Here is a 15,784-nt window from a genome sequence, read left to right as displayed (position 1 = left end):
AGTGTGTATGTATGTATGTATGTACACACACACACACACACACTCAGCCCTTGTGCACAGTGTTAATACCAAAAGAATAGAATATAAATCCTCTTACATTTGAGCTGGACAGCAAATCACACACCCGTCATACCAGAGCACACACACACACATTTGTAATCAGATTGAACAGAATGTCCTCGATCCTACAGCCTAAAAGAGTGGTCCTCACACACACACACACACACACACACACACACACACACACACACACACACACACACACACACACACACAGTGTATCCCAGAACAATGGGCGACGCTATAAATTTATTTTAGCTTAACAACAGAGAGACGCCACAGGAGCCGTGACATTGTCCTCTCAAGCTCCATAATGCTAAACACACACACACACACACACACACACACACACACACACAGATGTTCTTACACAATGTTTTCCATAATCCTCAAACTGAAATTTCGTCATTTCCTTCATGACATTTTATTTGTTTAGCCCATATTCACAAATCAGAAATCCCAACTTCCCAGAATTCCCAGTGACAAATGTGTAACTGGGTCTAAAACCTGAAGGTCGCTCAGTTTGTTGCTCTGCAGGATCAGGACGAGCGGCTCGACCCGAGAATGTGTCGAATGTTTCACTTTTTGATTGATTTCCAAAATAGCTGCAGGTTCATTTTAATTAAAGAACTTGTTTAATCTCTAGAAGAGTAAATCATCTCCAGCAGTCAAATTAATTTGGTGCGTTATGAAGAACCCACAGAATCATCATGAACTCAGTTGTTCAGCCTCTTTCAGCTCCAGCTCTGCAGGAAGCTGATGGGATGTAACAGGAGAGCAAACCAGGGCTAAAGAGAATGTGATATAACTTCAAATACAACTCGTGGTTTGTGACACGTTTAATCAAAACAGCTGAATATGTGATGATATTTCTGAAACGTCCTCTTATTTGTTCCTGATTCTTCACTTGAGTTGGCCGGTAATGTTCAGAGAGAGTTCAGCTCTGGAAGTGAAACATTGATCCTCATGTATCATGAGACAGAGACACGTGGAGAACGACAGCAGCCAGAGAGAGATCAGGTGAAACACTGAACAGGTTCTCTTTTTGATCGGTTTATGAAAAAGTTAAAACTGCAGATTTCAATGGATTCGGGTTAAAGTTCATTCAGTTTGAGGTTTTTTCATTTGGTCTAAACTGATTAGAATCTGAATAATAATCGTTGTAAATTAGTCTCAACCAAACTGGGTTCAGCTCCTTCACCGGGTCACTCAGAGAACAGCTGGAGGGAATCGATCAAAATACACACACACACACACACACACACACACACACACACACACACACACAGGACCTGGTGACTGGTCTGGTCAGGCAACAACTATGGGCTGCATTCCACCAAGGCTCCAGAGCAAAGCTCCAAAATCCTAATGGAAGCTCTGCAAACACACAGACACACACACACACACACACACACACACACACACATTTAAAATACACATTGACCATAGGCAGCACCGACCAGAACAGCACCTGTTGTTATGGAAACATGATCGAGAACAATGACAACATTCATTGGTCAGATATACATACTTACAATTTATACATAACATCACACACACACACACACACACACACACACACACACACACACACAGCAGGGTGAGCTGAGAACAATACACTCTATTTATAGACCATAATACGCACACACTCACACACTCACACACACACACACACACACACACACATACACACAGAACAATCTGACTTTATCTTACCATTAATATTTATTGGTGTTTATTTGTAAAGTAAATACATTAATACACATGATGATGTTCCTACAGTGACGAATCAGAAGCGTCTTAGTGTCATGAGGCAGTTTCCAGGTCAGGCTGTTCTAAGTTCTAAGTGGCTGTTTCAGAGGGGACTTCTACCCCCTCCCCTGGCAGGACTAGGAGACCCTCCCAGGGGCCACTCCCTCTGGGGCCACTCCCTCTGGGGCCACTCCCTCTGGGGGCCACTCCCCATGGGGCCACTCCCGATGGGGCCACTCCCTCTGGGGCCACTCCCTCTGGGGGCCACTCCCGATGGGGCCACTCCCTCTGGGGCCACTCCCTCTGGGGCCACTCCCTCTGGGGGCCACTCCCCCTCGGGGCCACTCCCGATGGGGCCACTCCCTCTGGGGCCACTCCCCCTGGGGCCACTCCCGATGGGGCCACTCCCCCTGGGGCCACTCCCTCTGGGGCCACTCCCCATGGGGCCACTCCCTCTGGGGCCACTCCCCCTGGGGCCACTCCCTCTGGGGCCACTCCCTCTGGGGGCCACTCCCCCTGACAACGAACCCTCCACCACCTCCTGGTTTCAGTCTTACTCTCACCGGACTCGTCATTGACTGAAGCTCAGACTCTTTGAAGTGGTTCATGAAATCATGTGATTAATATAAAACAGAATTCACAGGATCCCAGAGAAGAATCCTCTCTGTGAGGCGTCTACGTGTCTCCTCCCTCCTGCTGAGGGTAAACAACGGAGGACGTCCCACCTCGTTAAACCCAATGAGACTAATTGGGATTAGTGAAAATATACAAATAAAACGTGATTGAGTTGAGATGTGGAATCTGCTCATGTGTCTGTACGACGACACATTATGGTGAAATGGATCATTACTGTGGAACCGGCGACAGTTTGAATGTGATTTAATCAAAACGTTTAGAGCAAACATTGAGAATAAATAAAGAATTTTAATTTATATTCAAACTGAATAGTGTAAATATATCCAGAATACATGTCGTAAACAGTTGTACACAGTCAAAGGATTTAATTTTCATTTCCATACATGAATATTTCAAGTATCAGATCAGTTATAGCATCAGATACGTTTCAGTGCTTTTTGTCAGACGGAAGAAAGTTCAAAGAAAAAAACAGCATAGCAGTTATCTGGAAGAATCCCATCATGCATTGCAGTATATTGCAGATAACTTTGGTATTTTAATACCTAAACAAAGCTCATCAGTAAATTTACAAAAAAACAGCATCTGGATCAAAGTGGATGCCAAACCAACACGTTTGATTTCTTCTAAACATGTAAAACATTGAACACGTCCGGACATTAATCTTTTTTCTGATTATTCTTAAAATATAAACTTTGTGATAATTCACTCAGAGGATTTCTTCAATCTGACTGAAATGAAACAGGATTTAGTGTTTACGAGTTTTCTCAGGTTAGAGTTAAACTGTGTGTCAGCAGATTTAAAAGTAAATCACATTATTAACGTTAACTCTTGTTGAGTTTTAAATACTGACCAGTTACATTCAACAGTCTTTCATTAACTAACAACAAAAACATGTGATGCTTCATGGTGACTCCGCCCCCTGTGACATTACTTCCTTAAACACGTGTCAATCACAAAAACAGAATCTGATTCAGAGAAAAAAATCTGAAAAATCCAGATTCACAGTTTTTCTCTGAATCTCAGTGAATTTAAATATTTTCATAATAACAAATAGAAACGTTTAAATGTTAGAGATAAGATCATTGATGCCGTTTTCATATTCAACACAACGATCGTAACTTGTTCCCGATTGTTGATTTAAACTAAACACGAATTACTCAGTATTTCAGATTTGTACAGGTTATTATTATTTTTTTTTTGTTCTGTTGAATCAAGTGGATCCACTGAAACAATATAAAGATTATTTCTAAATTCTCACATATAAACAAACATGTGACAGTTTTACAGTAGATTAAAAACACGTCATTAATAACACTGATCATTTCTGTCTCATCAATTATTTTATATTGCTAATATTCATTCACATTTTGAAAAGTTCACAACAGTAACTTTAAAAACAATTTAATTTAAGCTTCTAACTGAAAAATAAAAACTTTTCAAGAAAACAAAATTCAGACAGAAAAAGCTAAATGACCTGAAAGTGATGGACAGTGAATAGGCTCCACCCACTGACACCTGGACGCCAGGTGTCAGTGAAACTGATGAGAAACAGATCTACAAAAATAATGTTTCAATACAAGTCCTAATTTAATCTGTGTTGATCAGTGTTGATCTGTCGTGTTGTGATGTGTTTCTGTCACTTGAAAACAAAACCAAGCAGCTGAAGAGTCACAAACATCTGTTGTTTGTGATGTCATCATTAACGGGATGATGATGTCATCATAACGGTTGTTTTAAATCAGTGACGATGGAAGACAGAATTCACTCCATCATCTTTCAGTTATTACATCATCAGAACTGAAGCTCTGTTCTGATTGGTCAGATGAAAGTTGTGATTGACAGTTTCTTCTTCTTCTCTAGATAAACAACTGTTTGTTTGTTTTGTTCTTTTGTTTCACTTCCTGTTTCCTGCAGCAAAAAAAGACTTCCTGTTCGGCCAGTTTCCCTTTGTTTGTCCTTTGAGAAAACCGAGCCCCCGATGATGTCATAACCATTGACTCTGCCCATGATGATGTCAGAGGAGAAGACTCCGCCTCCTGGTCGGACTGTTTGCTGGATAGAAAGAAACTTTATTTTACTCCAACACGTTTAAGAATTGTCTTTGTATGTAATTGAAACTTTATCTCAGCTGAAGGTCAGTGAGCAGAAGTTCTGGAGCTTTCAGTCCGGTCACATGAACTTCAGCCTCAGAAGATGTGAACCTGTTGTCATGGAAACTTTGTGATGAGCTCAAAAGCTCCAGAGGAGCTGCTCAACGAACCTGATGAGGATATTGATTGGGAGTTACCTGTGTCAGGTGTGTGTGTGTGTGTGTGTGTGTGTGTGTGTGTGTGTGTGTGTGTGTGTGTGTGTGTGTGTGTGTGTGTGTGTGTGTGTGTGTGTGTGTGTGTGTGTGTGTGTTACCTGTGTCAGGTGTGTGTGTGTGTTACCTGTGTCAGGTGTGTGTGTGTGTGTGTGTGTTACCTGTGTCAGGTGTGTGTGTGTGTGTGTGTGTGTGTGTGTGTGTGTGTGTGTGTGTGTGTGTGTGTTACCTGTGTCAGGTGTGTGTGTGTGTTACCTGTGTCAGGTGTGTGTGTGTGTGTGTGTTACCTGTGTCAGGTGTGTGTGTGTGTGTGTGTGTGTGTTACCTGTGTCCAGTGTGTGTGTGTGTGTGTGTTACCTGTGTGTGTGTGTGTGTGTGTTACCTGTGTCCGGTGGGTGTGTGTGTGTTACCTGTGTCCGGTGGGTGTGTGTGTGTTACCTGTGTCCGGTGTGTGTGTGTGTGTGTTACCTGTGTCCGGTGTGTGTGTGTGTGTTACCTGTGTCCGGTGGGTGTGTTGTCATCGTTCTCTTTGTCTCTTTTTCCAGGTGAATCTCAGACAAACTGAAAATCGACATTGCTGAAATGACAGTGACCTCATGATGACATCATCTGTGGTGACATCACAGAACTCAGGGTCAAAGGTTGTGATGAAACTTACTGTCAGGAAGCTTCGTCACTCTGTTTCCAAGGTTACTGAAGTATTGATGACTCATTGCGTCTTCAGCAGAGATCCTCTTCTTCCCTTCAAACTAACAATTCAAAAATATGTTGTTATTGTTATTGTTATTAATGACAATATAACTTTAATGTTATTATTTATTATGATGATGTCACATCCCATCTGTGACACGTTCACTGACCTGCAGGAATTTTGACAACAGCTCCACTCCTTCACTGCTGAGCCTGAAAAAACACACACACACAAACCGAAGAGAAGTGACACCTATTTCTGAATATAATTTTCATAATTATTATTATTACTTTAGTTTTCTTTAATGACTATTTTAAAGTTTTATTATTTAAGCATTTCAGTCTAATTTCATTTGTCTTTATTTTGTTTGTTTTTTGTTGTTGCTTCCTGTGCGTTCAGATCTTTCCTAACCACTATTCCTTGACCCCGATGGAAAAAGTCACGAGGTCAAGGAAAGATATGAGGGAGAAGACGTAAGGAGTTAGGAAAGGAGAACCAGGAGAACCAGGAGAACCAGGAGAACCAGGGTTCAGAGAAAATCAGACTCCACTTACACTAAACCAACATTGAAGCTTCTTTCTTTATCATTTAGAGAATCGTGGTCATTTCACTCAGTGAGGAAGGTCCCTGGCAAAGTGGGATCGGATCTCTGAGGAAGATGCTAAAGCCGAGTGTAACTGGGGTCAGAGGGTCGTCAGTGTAGCTGTGTTGTGTAGCTGTGTTGTGTAGTTGTGTTGTGTAGTTGTGTACCTTGGGGTGTGGTCACTCAGTCTCTCTGCTCTGTATTGAGGAAACTTGAACGTCACAAACTCGTCATTAGAACTGATCCCAGACCAGATTTGCTCTGTGGGTGTACCTGTACACACACACACACACACACACACACACACACACACACGTTCTCTGTTCACTCACTCATTTGAAACTGTACCTGCTGTTACCATGGTGACTATGTTTAAGACACAACCCTATGATGATGAGGTGATGTCACATTGACATCACACTTTATGAGTTTGTAAACAGAACCAGGAAACAAAGCCAGATGCTGATTGGTTCTTACCGAGTAGTTTGAAGATGAAGTGAAGCTCCTCCTCCACCGTGGAACCAGGAAACAAAGGTCGACCTGTCGCCATCTCATAGAAGATACAGCCTACGCCCCTACAGACAGACAGGTGAGAGAGAGAGAGACAGGTTAGAGAGAGAGAGAGAGAGAGAGAGAGGTTAGAGAGAGAGATGTTAGAGAGAGAGAGAGAGAGAGAGAGAGAGAGGTGAGAGAGAGAGAGGTTAGAGAGAGAGAGAGAGAGAGAGAGAGAGAGAGAGAGAGAGAGAGAGACAGGTTAGAGAGAGAGAGAGAGAGAGAGAGAGAGAGAGAGAGAGAGAGGGAGAGAGAGAGAGAGGTTAGAGAGAGAGAGAGAGAGAGAGAGAGAGAGAGAGACAGGTTAGAGAGAGAGAGGTTAGAGAGAGAGAGAGAGAGAGAGAGAGAGGTTAGAGAGAGAGAGAGAGGTTAGAGAGAGAGAGAGAGAGAGAGAGAGAGAGAGAGAGAGGTGTGAGAGAGAGAGAGAGAGAGAGAGAGACAGGTTAGAGAGAGAGAGGTTAGAGAGAGAGAGAGAGAAAGAGAGGTTAGAGAGAGAGAGAGAGAGAGAGAGAGAGAGAGAGAGAGAGAGAGAGAGAGAGAGGTGAGAGAGAGAGAGGTTAGAGAGAGAGAGAGAGAGAGAGAGAGAGAGAGAGAGACAGGTTAGAGAGAGAGAGGTTAGAGAGAGAGAGAGAGAGAGACAGGTTAGAGAGAGAGAGAGAGACAGGTTAGAGAGAGAGAGAGAGACAGGTTAGAGAGAGAGAGAGAGAGAGAGAGAGAGAGAGAGAGAGAGACAGGTTAGAGAGAGACAGGTTAGAGAGAGAGAGAGAGAGGTTAGAGAGAGAGAGAGAGAGAGAGAGAGACAGGTTAGAGAGAGAGAGAGAGAGGTTAGAGAGAGAGAGAGAGAGAGAGAGGTTAGAGGTTAGAGAGAGAGAATGTTACCTTTCCCTCAAGTTCATACAGAAGTTACGTAATTCGTTCATAGTAATCAACCTGGTTTCCACTGTGTGTATAAGTATAAGTATATGTAGTGTTGCAGTACTGACCACATGTCGATGTGAGTAGAGTAGTCGGTGCTGCCCAGTAAAATGTCTGGAGGTCTGTACCACAGAGTCACCACCTCGTTAGAATACGTCTTCGTAGGAATCGACTTCGCTCGAGCTAAACCTGAAGTGAACAGAACAATCAATACGTTATCAACATATTCATATATCAATATTATCATGATCATAAACCTGACACACACACATCAATAATAATCAACACATTATCAATATATTAAATATTATTATAACATTATATCATTTATATCATAGTTTTCATTATGATCATTACACGTGTGTGATTCATATTAGTTGTTAGTGTGTCTGTTGTATGTGAGTGTTAGTATGTTGTGTCTGTTGTGTGTCTGTTGCTTGTCACTCACCGAAGTCGGCCAGTTTGAGTTCTCCTCGCTCATTGATGAGCAGATTCTGAGGTTTCAGGTCTCGATGAAGAACTTTTCTTTTGTGGCAGTACGACAAACCTCGAAGTAACTGAAAGAGGAAGAGCTGCGAAAAGAAGTGAAGTGAGTTAACCATAACATGAGTAAACTAAACCAACTCTGAGTAAACTAAACTAACCATGAGTAAACTAAACTAAACCTGAGTAAACTAAACTAAACCTGAGTAAACTAAACTAAACCTGAGTAAACTAAACTAAACCTGAGTAAACTAACTAAACCTGAGTAATTTAAACTAAACCTGAGTAAACTAAACTAAACTACCATAGAATATAACCGGCAGTAAAAGTAGGACAAAGAATGACGGTAAAGTTCTCATTCACAAAACTTTGTCCTCTACAAACAGTTGATCTTAATATGTGTTTATGGATATAAGCTGTGTCATATTTAGGGGCCGATTGCGTCGCAGTGGCGCGACTAGACTGCTCCACCGGGTGGATTCCTCCCAGTCCAACATATCCCATGATTCATTGCGCTTCAGTGACGAACTATAAAGCTAATGCTAATGCTAATGCTAATGCTAACACACTGTTAATAAACAACTTCCTGTCGGTGTTTGTATTTTATGTTCAGGTGATTCAGACCTGCAGCTCAAATACAACTAACTAACTAACTGAATGTAAACTAACTAGTTCAGATTCTATTGAACTCACAACTCTGTCTATATGTAAATGGGAAAAAAAGTACAGTATATATTTTATATATATATATATATATATATATATATATATTATAAACATTATAAATATATGTATATAAAATATAATCCATATCAGTATCAATAATAAATATTATAATAAAAATGAAGTTCTCTCACTTTGAAGTTGTGAGCATTGATCATGTTTCCACAGTCGTCCAGGTACTGTTTCAAATCTTTGTCCTGAAACACACAACAGATACACATCAGACTCATTAACATACAGTGTGTGTGTGTGTGTGTGTGTGTGTGTGTGTGTGTGTGTGTGTGTGTGTGTGTGTGTGTGTGTGTGTGTGTGTGTGTGTGTGTGTCTCTCTCTCACCAGGTACTCAAACACCAGTGTGAGGGATTTCTGCGTGTGAATGATGTCGTGAAGCGTGACGATGTTGGCGTGTTTCAAATCCTTCAACAGAGAAACTGGGGGAGAAAACACACACATTAATACACACACTGAATTTGTGTCTCTGTCTGTAGTATTGATAACGCATTGTTATTGATAATATTATTGACACTGTAGTATTATTGATGTATTATGGATAGTACAGTAGTCTTGATACTGCAGTATTGATCGTGTACCTTCTCTGATGGCCGTACACGGAGCTCCTTCTTCGTGTTCCAGTCTGATTTCTTTCAGAGCCACAAGGTTTTCAGTCAGTTTACTACGACCTTTATACACTGAAGCATACGTCCCCTACACACAGACAGATAGCGAGAGACAGGTTAGAGACAGACAGGTGAGACACACAGAGAGACAGACAGGTAGATAGAGAATGCTATGAGTCGTAATCAGTTGTTTTACAAACAAATCACGTCCTCACCTCTCCCAGTTTGTCCAGTTTGATGTAGGTCTCCAGTTTCCCAAAACCAATCTCTGACTGTGGACACACAGAGAGACAGATACAAAGACAGACAGGTACAGAGAGAGACAGACACAGAGAGAGACAGACAGGTACAGAGAGGGTGAATCTCTAATGATGCAGAGAAAACAATATATAAACCAAATAGAAACAGGCCATTGGTTAAGGGGTTTAATAGAAGAACAAAAGCGTACCAGAGACACTCGGCGGAGTCGCCTGGTGATTGGCTGCTCAAACAGAGCTGGACCAATCACATTGAACTTCTCCAGGTAATCGTCCGGAAGACGAATGTCAGCCGGTAAAGACAGACGTTTATTAATGTCCTGAAACACAGAGACGTGTTCTCAGACAACGTTCAGTGGAGCCGATAACACAACCTCGCTTTGTAGAACAAAGATATATGAATGTGTGTGTTCTTGTACTTATATATATTTGTGAGAAACATGTTTAGCATAGACCTGACGAAGTGAGGACATTTTGACTGGTCCTCACTTTTTCAATGGACTGTTTGAGGGTCAAGACTTTGTTTTAGGGTTAGAATTAGGTTTAGGTTAGAGTTAGGCATTTAGTTTGGATGGTTAGAGTAAGGGTTAGGGGCTAGGGAATACATTATGCCAATGAGTGTCCTCACTAAGGTAGGGTTCGGGTGTGTGTGTGTGTGTGTGTGTGTGTGTGTGTGTGTGTGTGTGTGTGTGTGTGTGTGTGTGTGTGTGTGTGTGTGTGTGTGTGTGTGTGTGTGTTACCTCAGTAGAGATCTTCTTGTTCCTCAGTCTCACTGGAACTGGACTTGTCTTTACATCGTCTGAAGAAGCTGCATCACTTTCTCCATCTGAACTCATCTTCATATCCTCATGGACGATCTCTGAATAAACACACACAGGTTGGTGTCAGAGGGTAGAGCTGGTCGTCCACTAACCAGAAGGTCGGTAGTTTGATGCCCAGCTCCTCCATTCAGTGCTGAAGTGTCCTGGGACAACACCCTGAACCCCAAACTGCCTCTGACAGCAGTGATGTGTGATAGAGATGCTCAGCATGAATGTTTAGATTCACACATTTCATTGAGTTAAATTAATCGAATTAATTCAAACTGGAAACAACAGTTCATTAGTTTGTTTGTTAGTCGAGTGGTTAAGTAGCTGGTTGGTTGGTTGGTTAGCTATATAGCTAGTTAGTACTAACTCTTACCAAGTCTGTTGGTGTGGTTCAGGTACGAGCTCAGGCTTCGTCCGAGGCCTCGAGGTTTCCTCAGCGAGCTGCTGTAGGACTGAAGCAGAGACTGAACTGAAGAAGAAGAAGAGGCAGAACCCCGAACCTTCAGAACAGCAGAAGAAGAACGAAGACACACCTCTGGGCGGGGAAGAGAGTAAAACAATATTATAAAAAATATTATTGATTCGAAAATAAAGATATATATTAAAGGTGCTCCGACCGGCGACTCTTTAAACGCTAACTAACAGCTGTCACTCATGAAGTGCAACTCTCAGCAGAGATGAGAAGGATATGAGACGGCTCACTCTTAATTTTCTTCAGAAAATACTTTGTATTCTAACTTAGTTGTAGTTATTTGATGACAAATCGCTAAGGAGTGAGGCGTCTTGTTTCTCTTCTCATCACAGTATCGATTAAACGTGACGGCGGCTGCATCGTGGGCTTCGCCGTCTGTTTTTCAAAGAGCAGCAAAAAGTGAGGTGAAAACGTCAGAAGTATATTTTTAAATTTAAGTACTCAACCGAGCAGCTAACGGAACACATGTTAAAAAAACATATTTTTAAGCTTGTAAACGGCTGTAACGGCGGACAAGCTGGTGATGCAAGATGAAGACCAGACAGTCTCTTTTCGGTTCGACGCGGTCCAAGCGGCCGTTGGAGGACGTAGCCGTCGTCACCTGCGTAGACCGAGTCCTCCGGAGGATGTAACGGCTGAATCGAGACACATCTGACTTCACTGTTACCTGAGTCACTGTGTGATGTCACTTCCTGGTTGATAGTGTCACTCAACGTCCTTTCCCCTCCTGCGGCCCCTCCCCTCCTCAGAGTGAGTGACAGCTGCCGTTTGATCTTCCTCATCCTCTCCATGAGGGGGGGGCGGGGAGGCAGGGGGGGGCGTGACTCTAGGGGGGGCGGGGAAGCCAGCCTGGAGACCACACCTAAACAGGTAAATACAGGAAATGAACTCTGGAAGAATCTCAGCATCTGAAGCTGTTAAAAGAACTGATCTGAGCCTCACCATCACCATGACAACAGACCTGTCACCGGGACAACAGATCTGTCACCATGACAACAGATCTATCACCATTACAACAGATCTATCACCGTGACAACAGATCTATCACTGTGACAACAGATCTATCACCGTGACAACAGATCTATCACTGTGACAACAGATCTATCACAACTAACAGACAGTTTTTTATATTCTCCTTCTGGTTCTCTATGGTACTGTCTATGTTCAGTGTTGTCTCTGTGGTACTGTCTATGTTCAGTGTTGTCTCTATGGTACTGTCTATGTTCAGTGTTGTCTCTGTGGTACTGTCTATGTTCAGTGTTGTCTCTGTGGTACTGTCTATGTTCAGTGTTGTCTCTGTGGTACTGTCTATGTTCAGTGTTGTCTCTATGGTACTGTCTATGTTCAGTGTTGTCTCTATGGTACTGTCTATGTTCAGTGTTGTCTCTGTGGTACTGTCTATGTTCAGTGTTGTCTCTATGGTACTGTCTATGTTCAGTGTTGTCTCTATGGTACTGTCTATGCTCAGTGTTGTCTCTGTGGTACTGTCTATGTTCAGTGTTGTCTCTATGGTACTGTCTATGTTCAGTGTTGTCTCTGTGGTACTGTCTATGTTCAGTGTTGTCTCTGTGGTACTGTCTATGTTCAGTGTTGTCTCTATGGTACTGTCTATGCTCAGTGGTCATGTCAATGATCAGAGTATTTCCATTCTACGAGTACCTCTATCAGTGTATGCAGTCAGGACCCGTCTATTTGCTGCAGGGAGTGATATAAATAGCAGGCACAGGTTAATCTCTGGAGCTGTGGCTCCGTTAACGGCTCTGCAGCTTTGTAGTGAAGCGTTGTTCCGGTGACTCGACAGTAACCGTTACTCACCGGTCTGTCCCGGAGTGTCCCGGGTTATCTGTGGCTCGGTTCAATCTGAATATGTCCCGGGTCTCTGTGACTCCCAGTAATCTGCCGCCATGTTGCTGCTCCTGAAGGACACGCCCACCCACACTGACGTCACTGCACGGCGTCCCCGGCACGTGCCCCCACCGCTGCTTTATTTACTTTAAATGATTTATTTACACAAACAACACACGAAGCAGGTAAACAAAGAAGAACAAATAACAAACAAACGTTTAATGACGTCATAATAACTGTTATTGTTTATCTGATGTTTTAATAAAATAACTTAAAAACTGTAAATGTGAGGTTTTTAACGTTAACTTTGATCTAAATAAAAAGAAATTCACTGAAATCTAAATGTTTACATGTTTCTCTTCATACTGATTTGATATTAATAAATTGACACTTTGATTTTTAATATCACATCAGATCAGTTTATTAAAGTAAAGTCCTGACTGGAGCTTTCAGTGTGATGTCATCACACCCCTATGAGACAGACAGGTGGTACAGAGAGTTTTTTAATTTTTATTGATAAAATAAAAACAGGTCATTGGCTCTAATGAGCTCGTTAGCATCTGTTAGATAAGAATCAACCAATCAGCTCAGCAGGCTGCTCCAATGGCGCCACCCCTCAACTCAGTCTGACCTCTGATTGGCTGGTGAAGTTCATCAGTTTGTTAACTGTCTCTATGGAAATCATCCTGTCCAACAGCCAATCAGCCATCTCTCACTGTGATTGGTTAGAGTTGAAAATCTTGGTCAACAGGGAGACGTTTGATTGGCTCTTCTGCTGAATGACGCGCGCCTTGTCAAGGTGCTTCTGGGAAATGGAGTCTTTCTTTTTCTTCTTCTTCATCTGGATCTCCTCCTCCGTCTGTCGCTGAGTGAAGTCCCACGTCTTGTCCTCGTCCTGATGACAACAAATACATTTTAAATTACAGGTGAGATGATGACCTGACCAGTGACCACATGGTTTAGAGTTTACCTGTCCTCCGTCTCTTCGTCTCTTCTTCCTGTCTTTGTCCAGGTGAGAGCTTATCTCCACATTGTTCAGGTAAAAGTTTGTTTCTTTCTTCGCCTGAGAAACTTCAGTCCTGAGTCTCTGCTGCTGAACTGTCCTCTGATAGGCCAGCTGCTCGCTCAGGTGAGTCCACTGGAACCTGTGCAGGTACTACAGACAGGTGGAGAGACAGGTCAACAGACAGACAGGTAGAGAGACAGGTCAACAGACAGGTGGAGAGACAGGTCAACAGACAGGTGGAGAGACAGGTCAACAGACAGACAGGTAGAGAGACAGGTCAACAGACAGGTAGAGAGACAGGTCAACAGACAGACAGGTAGAGAGACAGGTCAACAGACAGACAGGTAGTGGTCACATGATGTCACATGATGTCAGAGCGATGTCACATGATGTCAGAGTGATGTCACAGGATGTCAGGGTGATGTCAGAGTGATTCTTTGTCTCAATTCAGGGGCCTCCTCCTTCAGAAGCCATATTTACAATTACGTCACAGCTGCGCAAGTAGACTGTACCAATTCGAAGGCTCCACCGGGTGGATCCTTCCCAGCCAAACATATCCCATGATTCATGGGCGGCTGTGGCTGAACGGATGCTAATTGTAAGTCGCTTTGGATTAAAGCGTCAGCTAAATGACTTGTAATTTAATGTAATTCATTGCGCTTCAGTGACAAACTGTTTTTTCAAAGAGGTAAAGGCGGGAAAAACTGAGGCGAAAACGTCAGAAGAATTTATTTTTAAATGTCAGTACTCAACCGAACAGCTCACGGTTTAACGGTTCACATGTTTAAAAAATAGTAATTGTCTGTAGCTTTGTTGCTAGGCGACAGCTGTGAGGGCGGGACAAGCTGGTGACGCAATAGGAAGACCAGACCCTCTCATGTCGGTTCGGTCTACGTTGGAGGAAGCAGCTGATGTGACCTGCGTAGACCTGGTCCTACGAAGGATGCGGCCGCTGAATTTAGACACAGCAGATGATGTCAGAGACGTTACCTTGATGCACCAGAGGTCAGCAGAGAAGCGATGGCGTTTCCTGTTTCCCATCTGCGTGTTGTGGAGAGACGCCGCCACGGTCTTCGCCATTCGTTTATCCCTGAACTCCACCCATCCCTCAGTGAAGTCACACCTTCTCAAGCCAGACTTCTTCTTCCTCCTTCTTACCTGAAGATCTGATGGATCAATACGTCACTGATCAGCGATTAATACCATCACTGTGGTTATGTGTGCATTTGTACTTGTGTGAGTCCTTGTGTGTACTGGTTTGTATACTTGTGCATGTACTTGTACTTTTGAGTGTACCTGTGTGTGAACTTGTACTTGTGTGTATACTTGTGTGTGTACTTGTACATTACCTTCAGGTTGCAGGAACACTCGTCCGATCTCTCCGTGCACGGACAACATGTTCCTCAGGTGTTTGGGGCGGAGCTTCGGAGGAATGTGACCTATGTAAACGATTCCTGGAAGAAACTTAGAATCTTTGAGTTTCATCTTCTTCTTCTTCATCACAGCAGGATCTTCAACAGGTCTGTCTGCAGCTGCTCCTTCCCCCTCTTCCTCCTCCTCCTCTTCCTCCTCCTCCTCCTGAGCTGTAGTCATCTTGCCCTCTTCCTCCTCCTCCCCCTCTTCCTCTTCCTCCTCCTCCTCCTCCTGAGCTGTAGTCATCTTCCCCTCTTCCTCCTCCCCCTCTTCCCCCTCCTCTTGAGCTGTAGTCATCTTCCCCTCTTCCTCCTCCTCCTCCTCTCTCTGAGCTGTAGTCTTCCTCTCCTCCTCCTCCTCTCTCTGAGCTGTAGTCTTCCTCTCCTCCTCCTCCTCCTCCTCCTCTCTTTTCTCCATCTGTAGAAACAGTAAAATGAACTGATGACAGATTGCTGTGCTGTGGTTTGTATGGTTTATTGTTCTTTGTGCTTATGTCTGTTTGTTACTAATAAAAATAAAAACCATCGAATGCTGGTTCCAGATTAACAAGAACATTTCAATTCATCTCATAAACAATCGATATCACAACAACCTTGTCCACAGGTCGAGTCTCAGGCCCAGGAGACTCGTGTTGGAGGGAATAAAGTGAATAAAGCAATTTTTTTATA

General features: G+C 43.1%; 2 protein-coding genes across 3 annotated transcripts; both read right to left on the bottom strand.

The window, feature by feature from the left end:
• Nucleotides 1-2,716: 2,716 nt before the first annotated feature.
• On the bottom strand, nucleotides 2,717-12,814 carry cdk16 (cyclin-dependent kinase 16). 2 transcript variants are annotated; one of them, XM_034591640.1, is made up of 17 exons: nucleotides 12,668-12,814; nucleotides 11,520-11,714; nucleotides 10,754-10,915; nucleotides 10,312-10,430; nucleotides 9,763-9,891; nucleotides 9,530-9,586; nucleotides 9,288-9,402; nucleotides 9,034-9,128; nucleotides 8,832-8,894; nucleotides 7,940-8,063; nucleotides 7,560-7,680; nucleotides 6,502-6,599; nucleotides 6,192-6,297; nucleotides 5,611-5,653; nucleotides 5,409-5,499; nucleotides 5,247-5,327; nucleotides 2,717-4,500 (listed from the first exon to the last, which is right to left on the bottom strand). In XM_034591640.1, the coding sequence occupies exons 2-17, from the start codon at nucleotides 11,641-11,643 to the stop codon at nucleotides 4,463-4,465; spliced, it is 1,566 nt and encodes a 521-aa protein (XP_034447531.1). In that variant the 5' UTR covers nucleotides 11,644-11,714; nucleotides 12,668-12,814; the 3' UTR covers nucleotides 2,717-4,462. The 2 variants fall into 2 exon arrangements, with proteins under 2 accessions (XP_034447531.1, XP_034447530.1); XM_034591639.1 differs by lacking the exon at nucleotides 12,668-12,814 and having other exon boundaries at nucleotides 11,520-11,733.
• A 377-nt stretch (nucleotides 12,815-13,191) lies between these two features.
• Nucleotides 13,192-15,413, bottom strand: abt1 (activator of basal transcription 1). The gene is made up of 4 exons (XM_034591385.1): nucleotides 15,053-15,413; nucleotides 14,694-14,869; nucleotides 13,668-13,853; nucleotides 13,192-13,592 (listed from the first exon to the last, which is right to left on the bottom strand). Exons 1-4 carry the CDS (start codon nucleotides 15,411-15,413, stop codon nucleotides 13,410-13,412), a joined length of 906 nt encoding a protein of 301 aa, XP_034447276.1. The 3' UTR covers nucleotides 13,192-13,409.
• Between the last annotated feature and the right edge of the window lie 371 nt (nucleotides 15,414-15,784).

The sequence above is a fragment of the Hippoglossus hippoglossus genome, chromosome 7 (genome assembly GCF_009819705.1).
Source record: "Hippoglossus hippoglossus isolate fHipHip1 chromosome 7, fHipHip1.pri, whole genome shotgun sequence".
In the NCBI taxonomy this organism is placed as follows: Eukaryota; Metazoa; Chordata; class Actinopteri; order Pleuronectiformes; family Pleuronectidae; genus Hippoglossus; species Hippoglossus hippoglossus.
Note: the sequence above shows the minus strand (reverse complement) of the source record. Positions and strands in the feature narration are given on the sequence as shown.

What these genes read in the sequence shown, in the direction of transcription:
- abt1 (XM_034591385.1), bottom strand. Translation starts at nt 15,413, where the DNA reads ATGACTACAGCTCAAGAGGAGGGGGAAGAGGGGGAGGAGGAAGAGGGG. An exon ending in AGTGTTCCTGCAACCTGAAG is followed by an intron (nt 14,870 to 15,052) that starts GTAATGTACAAG and finishes TTGATCCATCAG; the next exon opens with ATCTTCAGGTAAGAAGGAGG. An exon ending in GACGAAGAGACGGAGGACAG is followed by an intron (nt 13,593 to 13,667) that starts GTAAACTCTAAA and finishes TGTTGTCATCAG; the next exon opens with GACGAGGACAAGACGTGGGA.
- cdk16 (XM_034591640.1), bottom strand. Translation starts at nt 11,643, where the DNA reads ATGGAGAGGATGAGGAAGATCAAACGGCAGCTGTCACTCACTCTGAGG. An exon ending in GAACCACACCAACAGACTTG is followed by an intron (nt 10,431 to 10,753) that starts GTAAGAGTTAGT and finishes GTGTTTATTCAG; the next exon opens with AGATCGTCCATGAGGATATG. An exon ending in GTGTACGGCCATCAGAGAAG is followed by an intron (nt 9,129 to 9,287) that starts GTACACGATCAA and finishes TTTCTCCCCCAG; the next exon opens with TTTCTCTGTTGAAGGATTTG.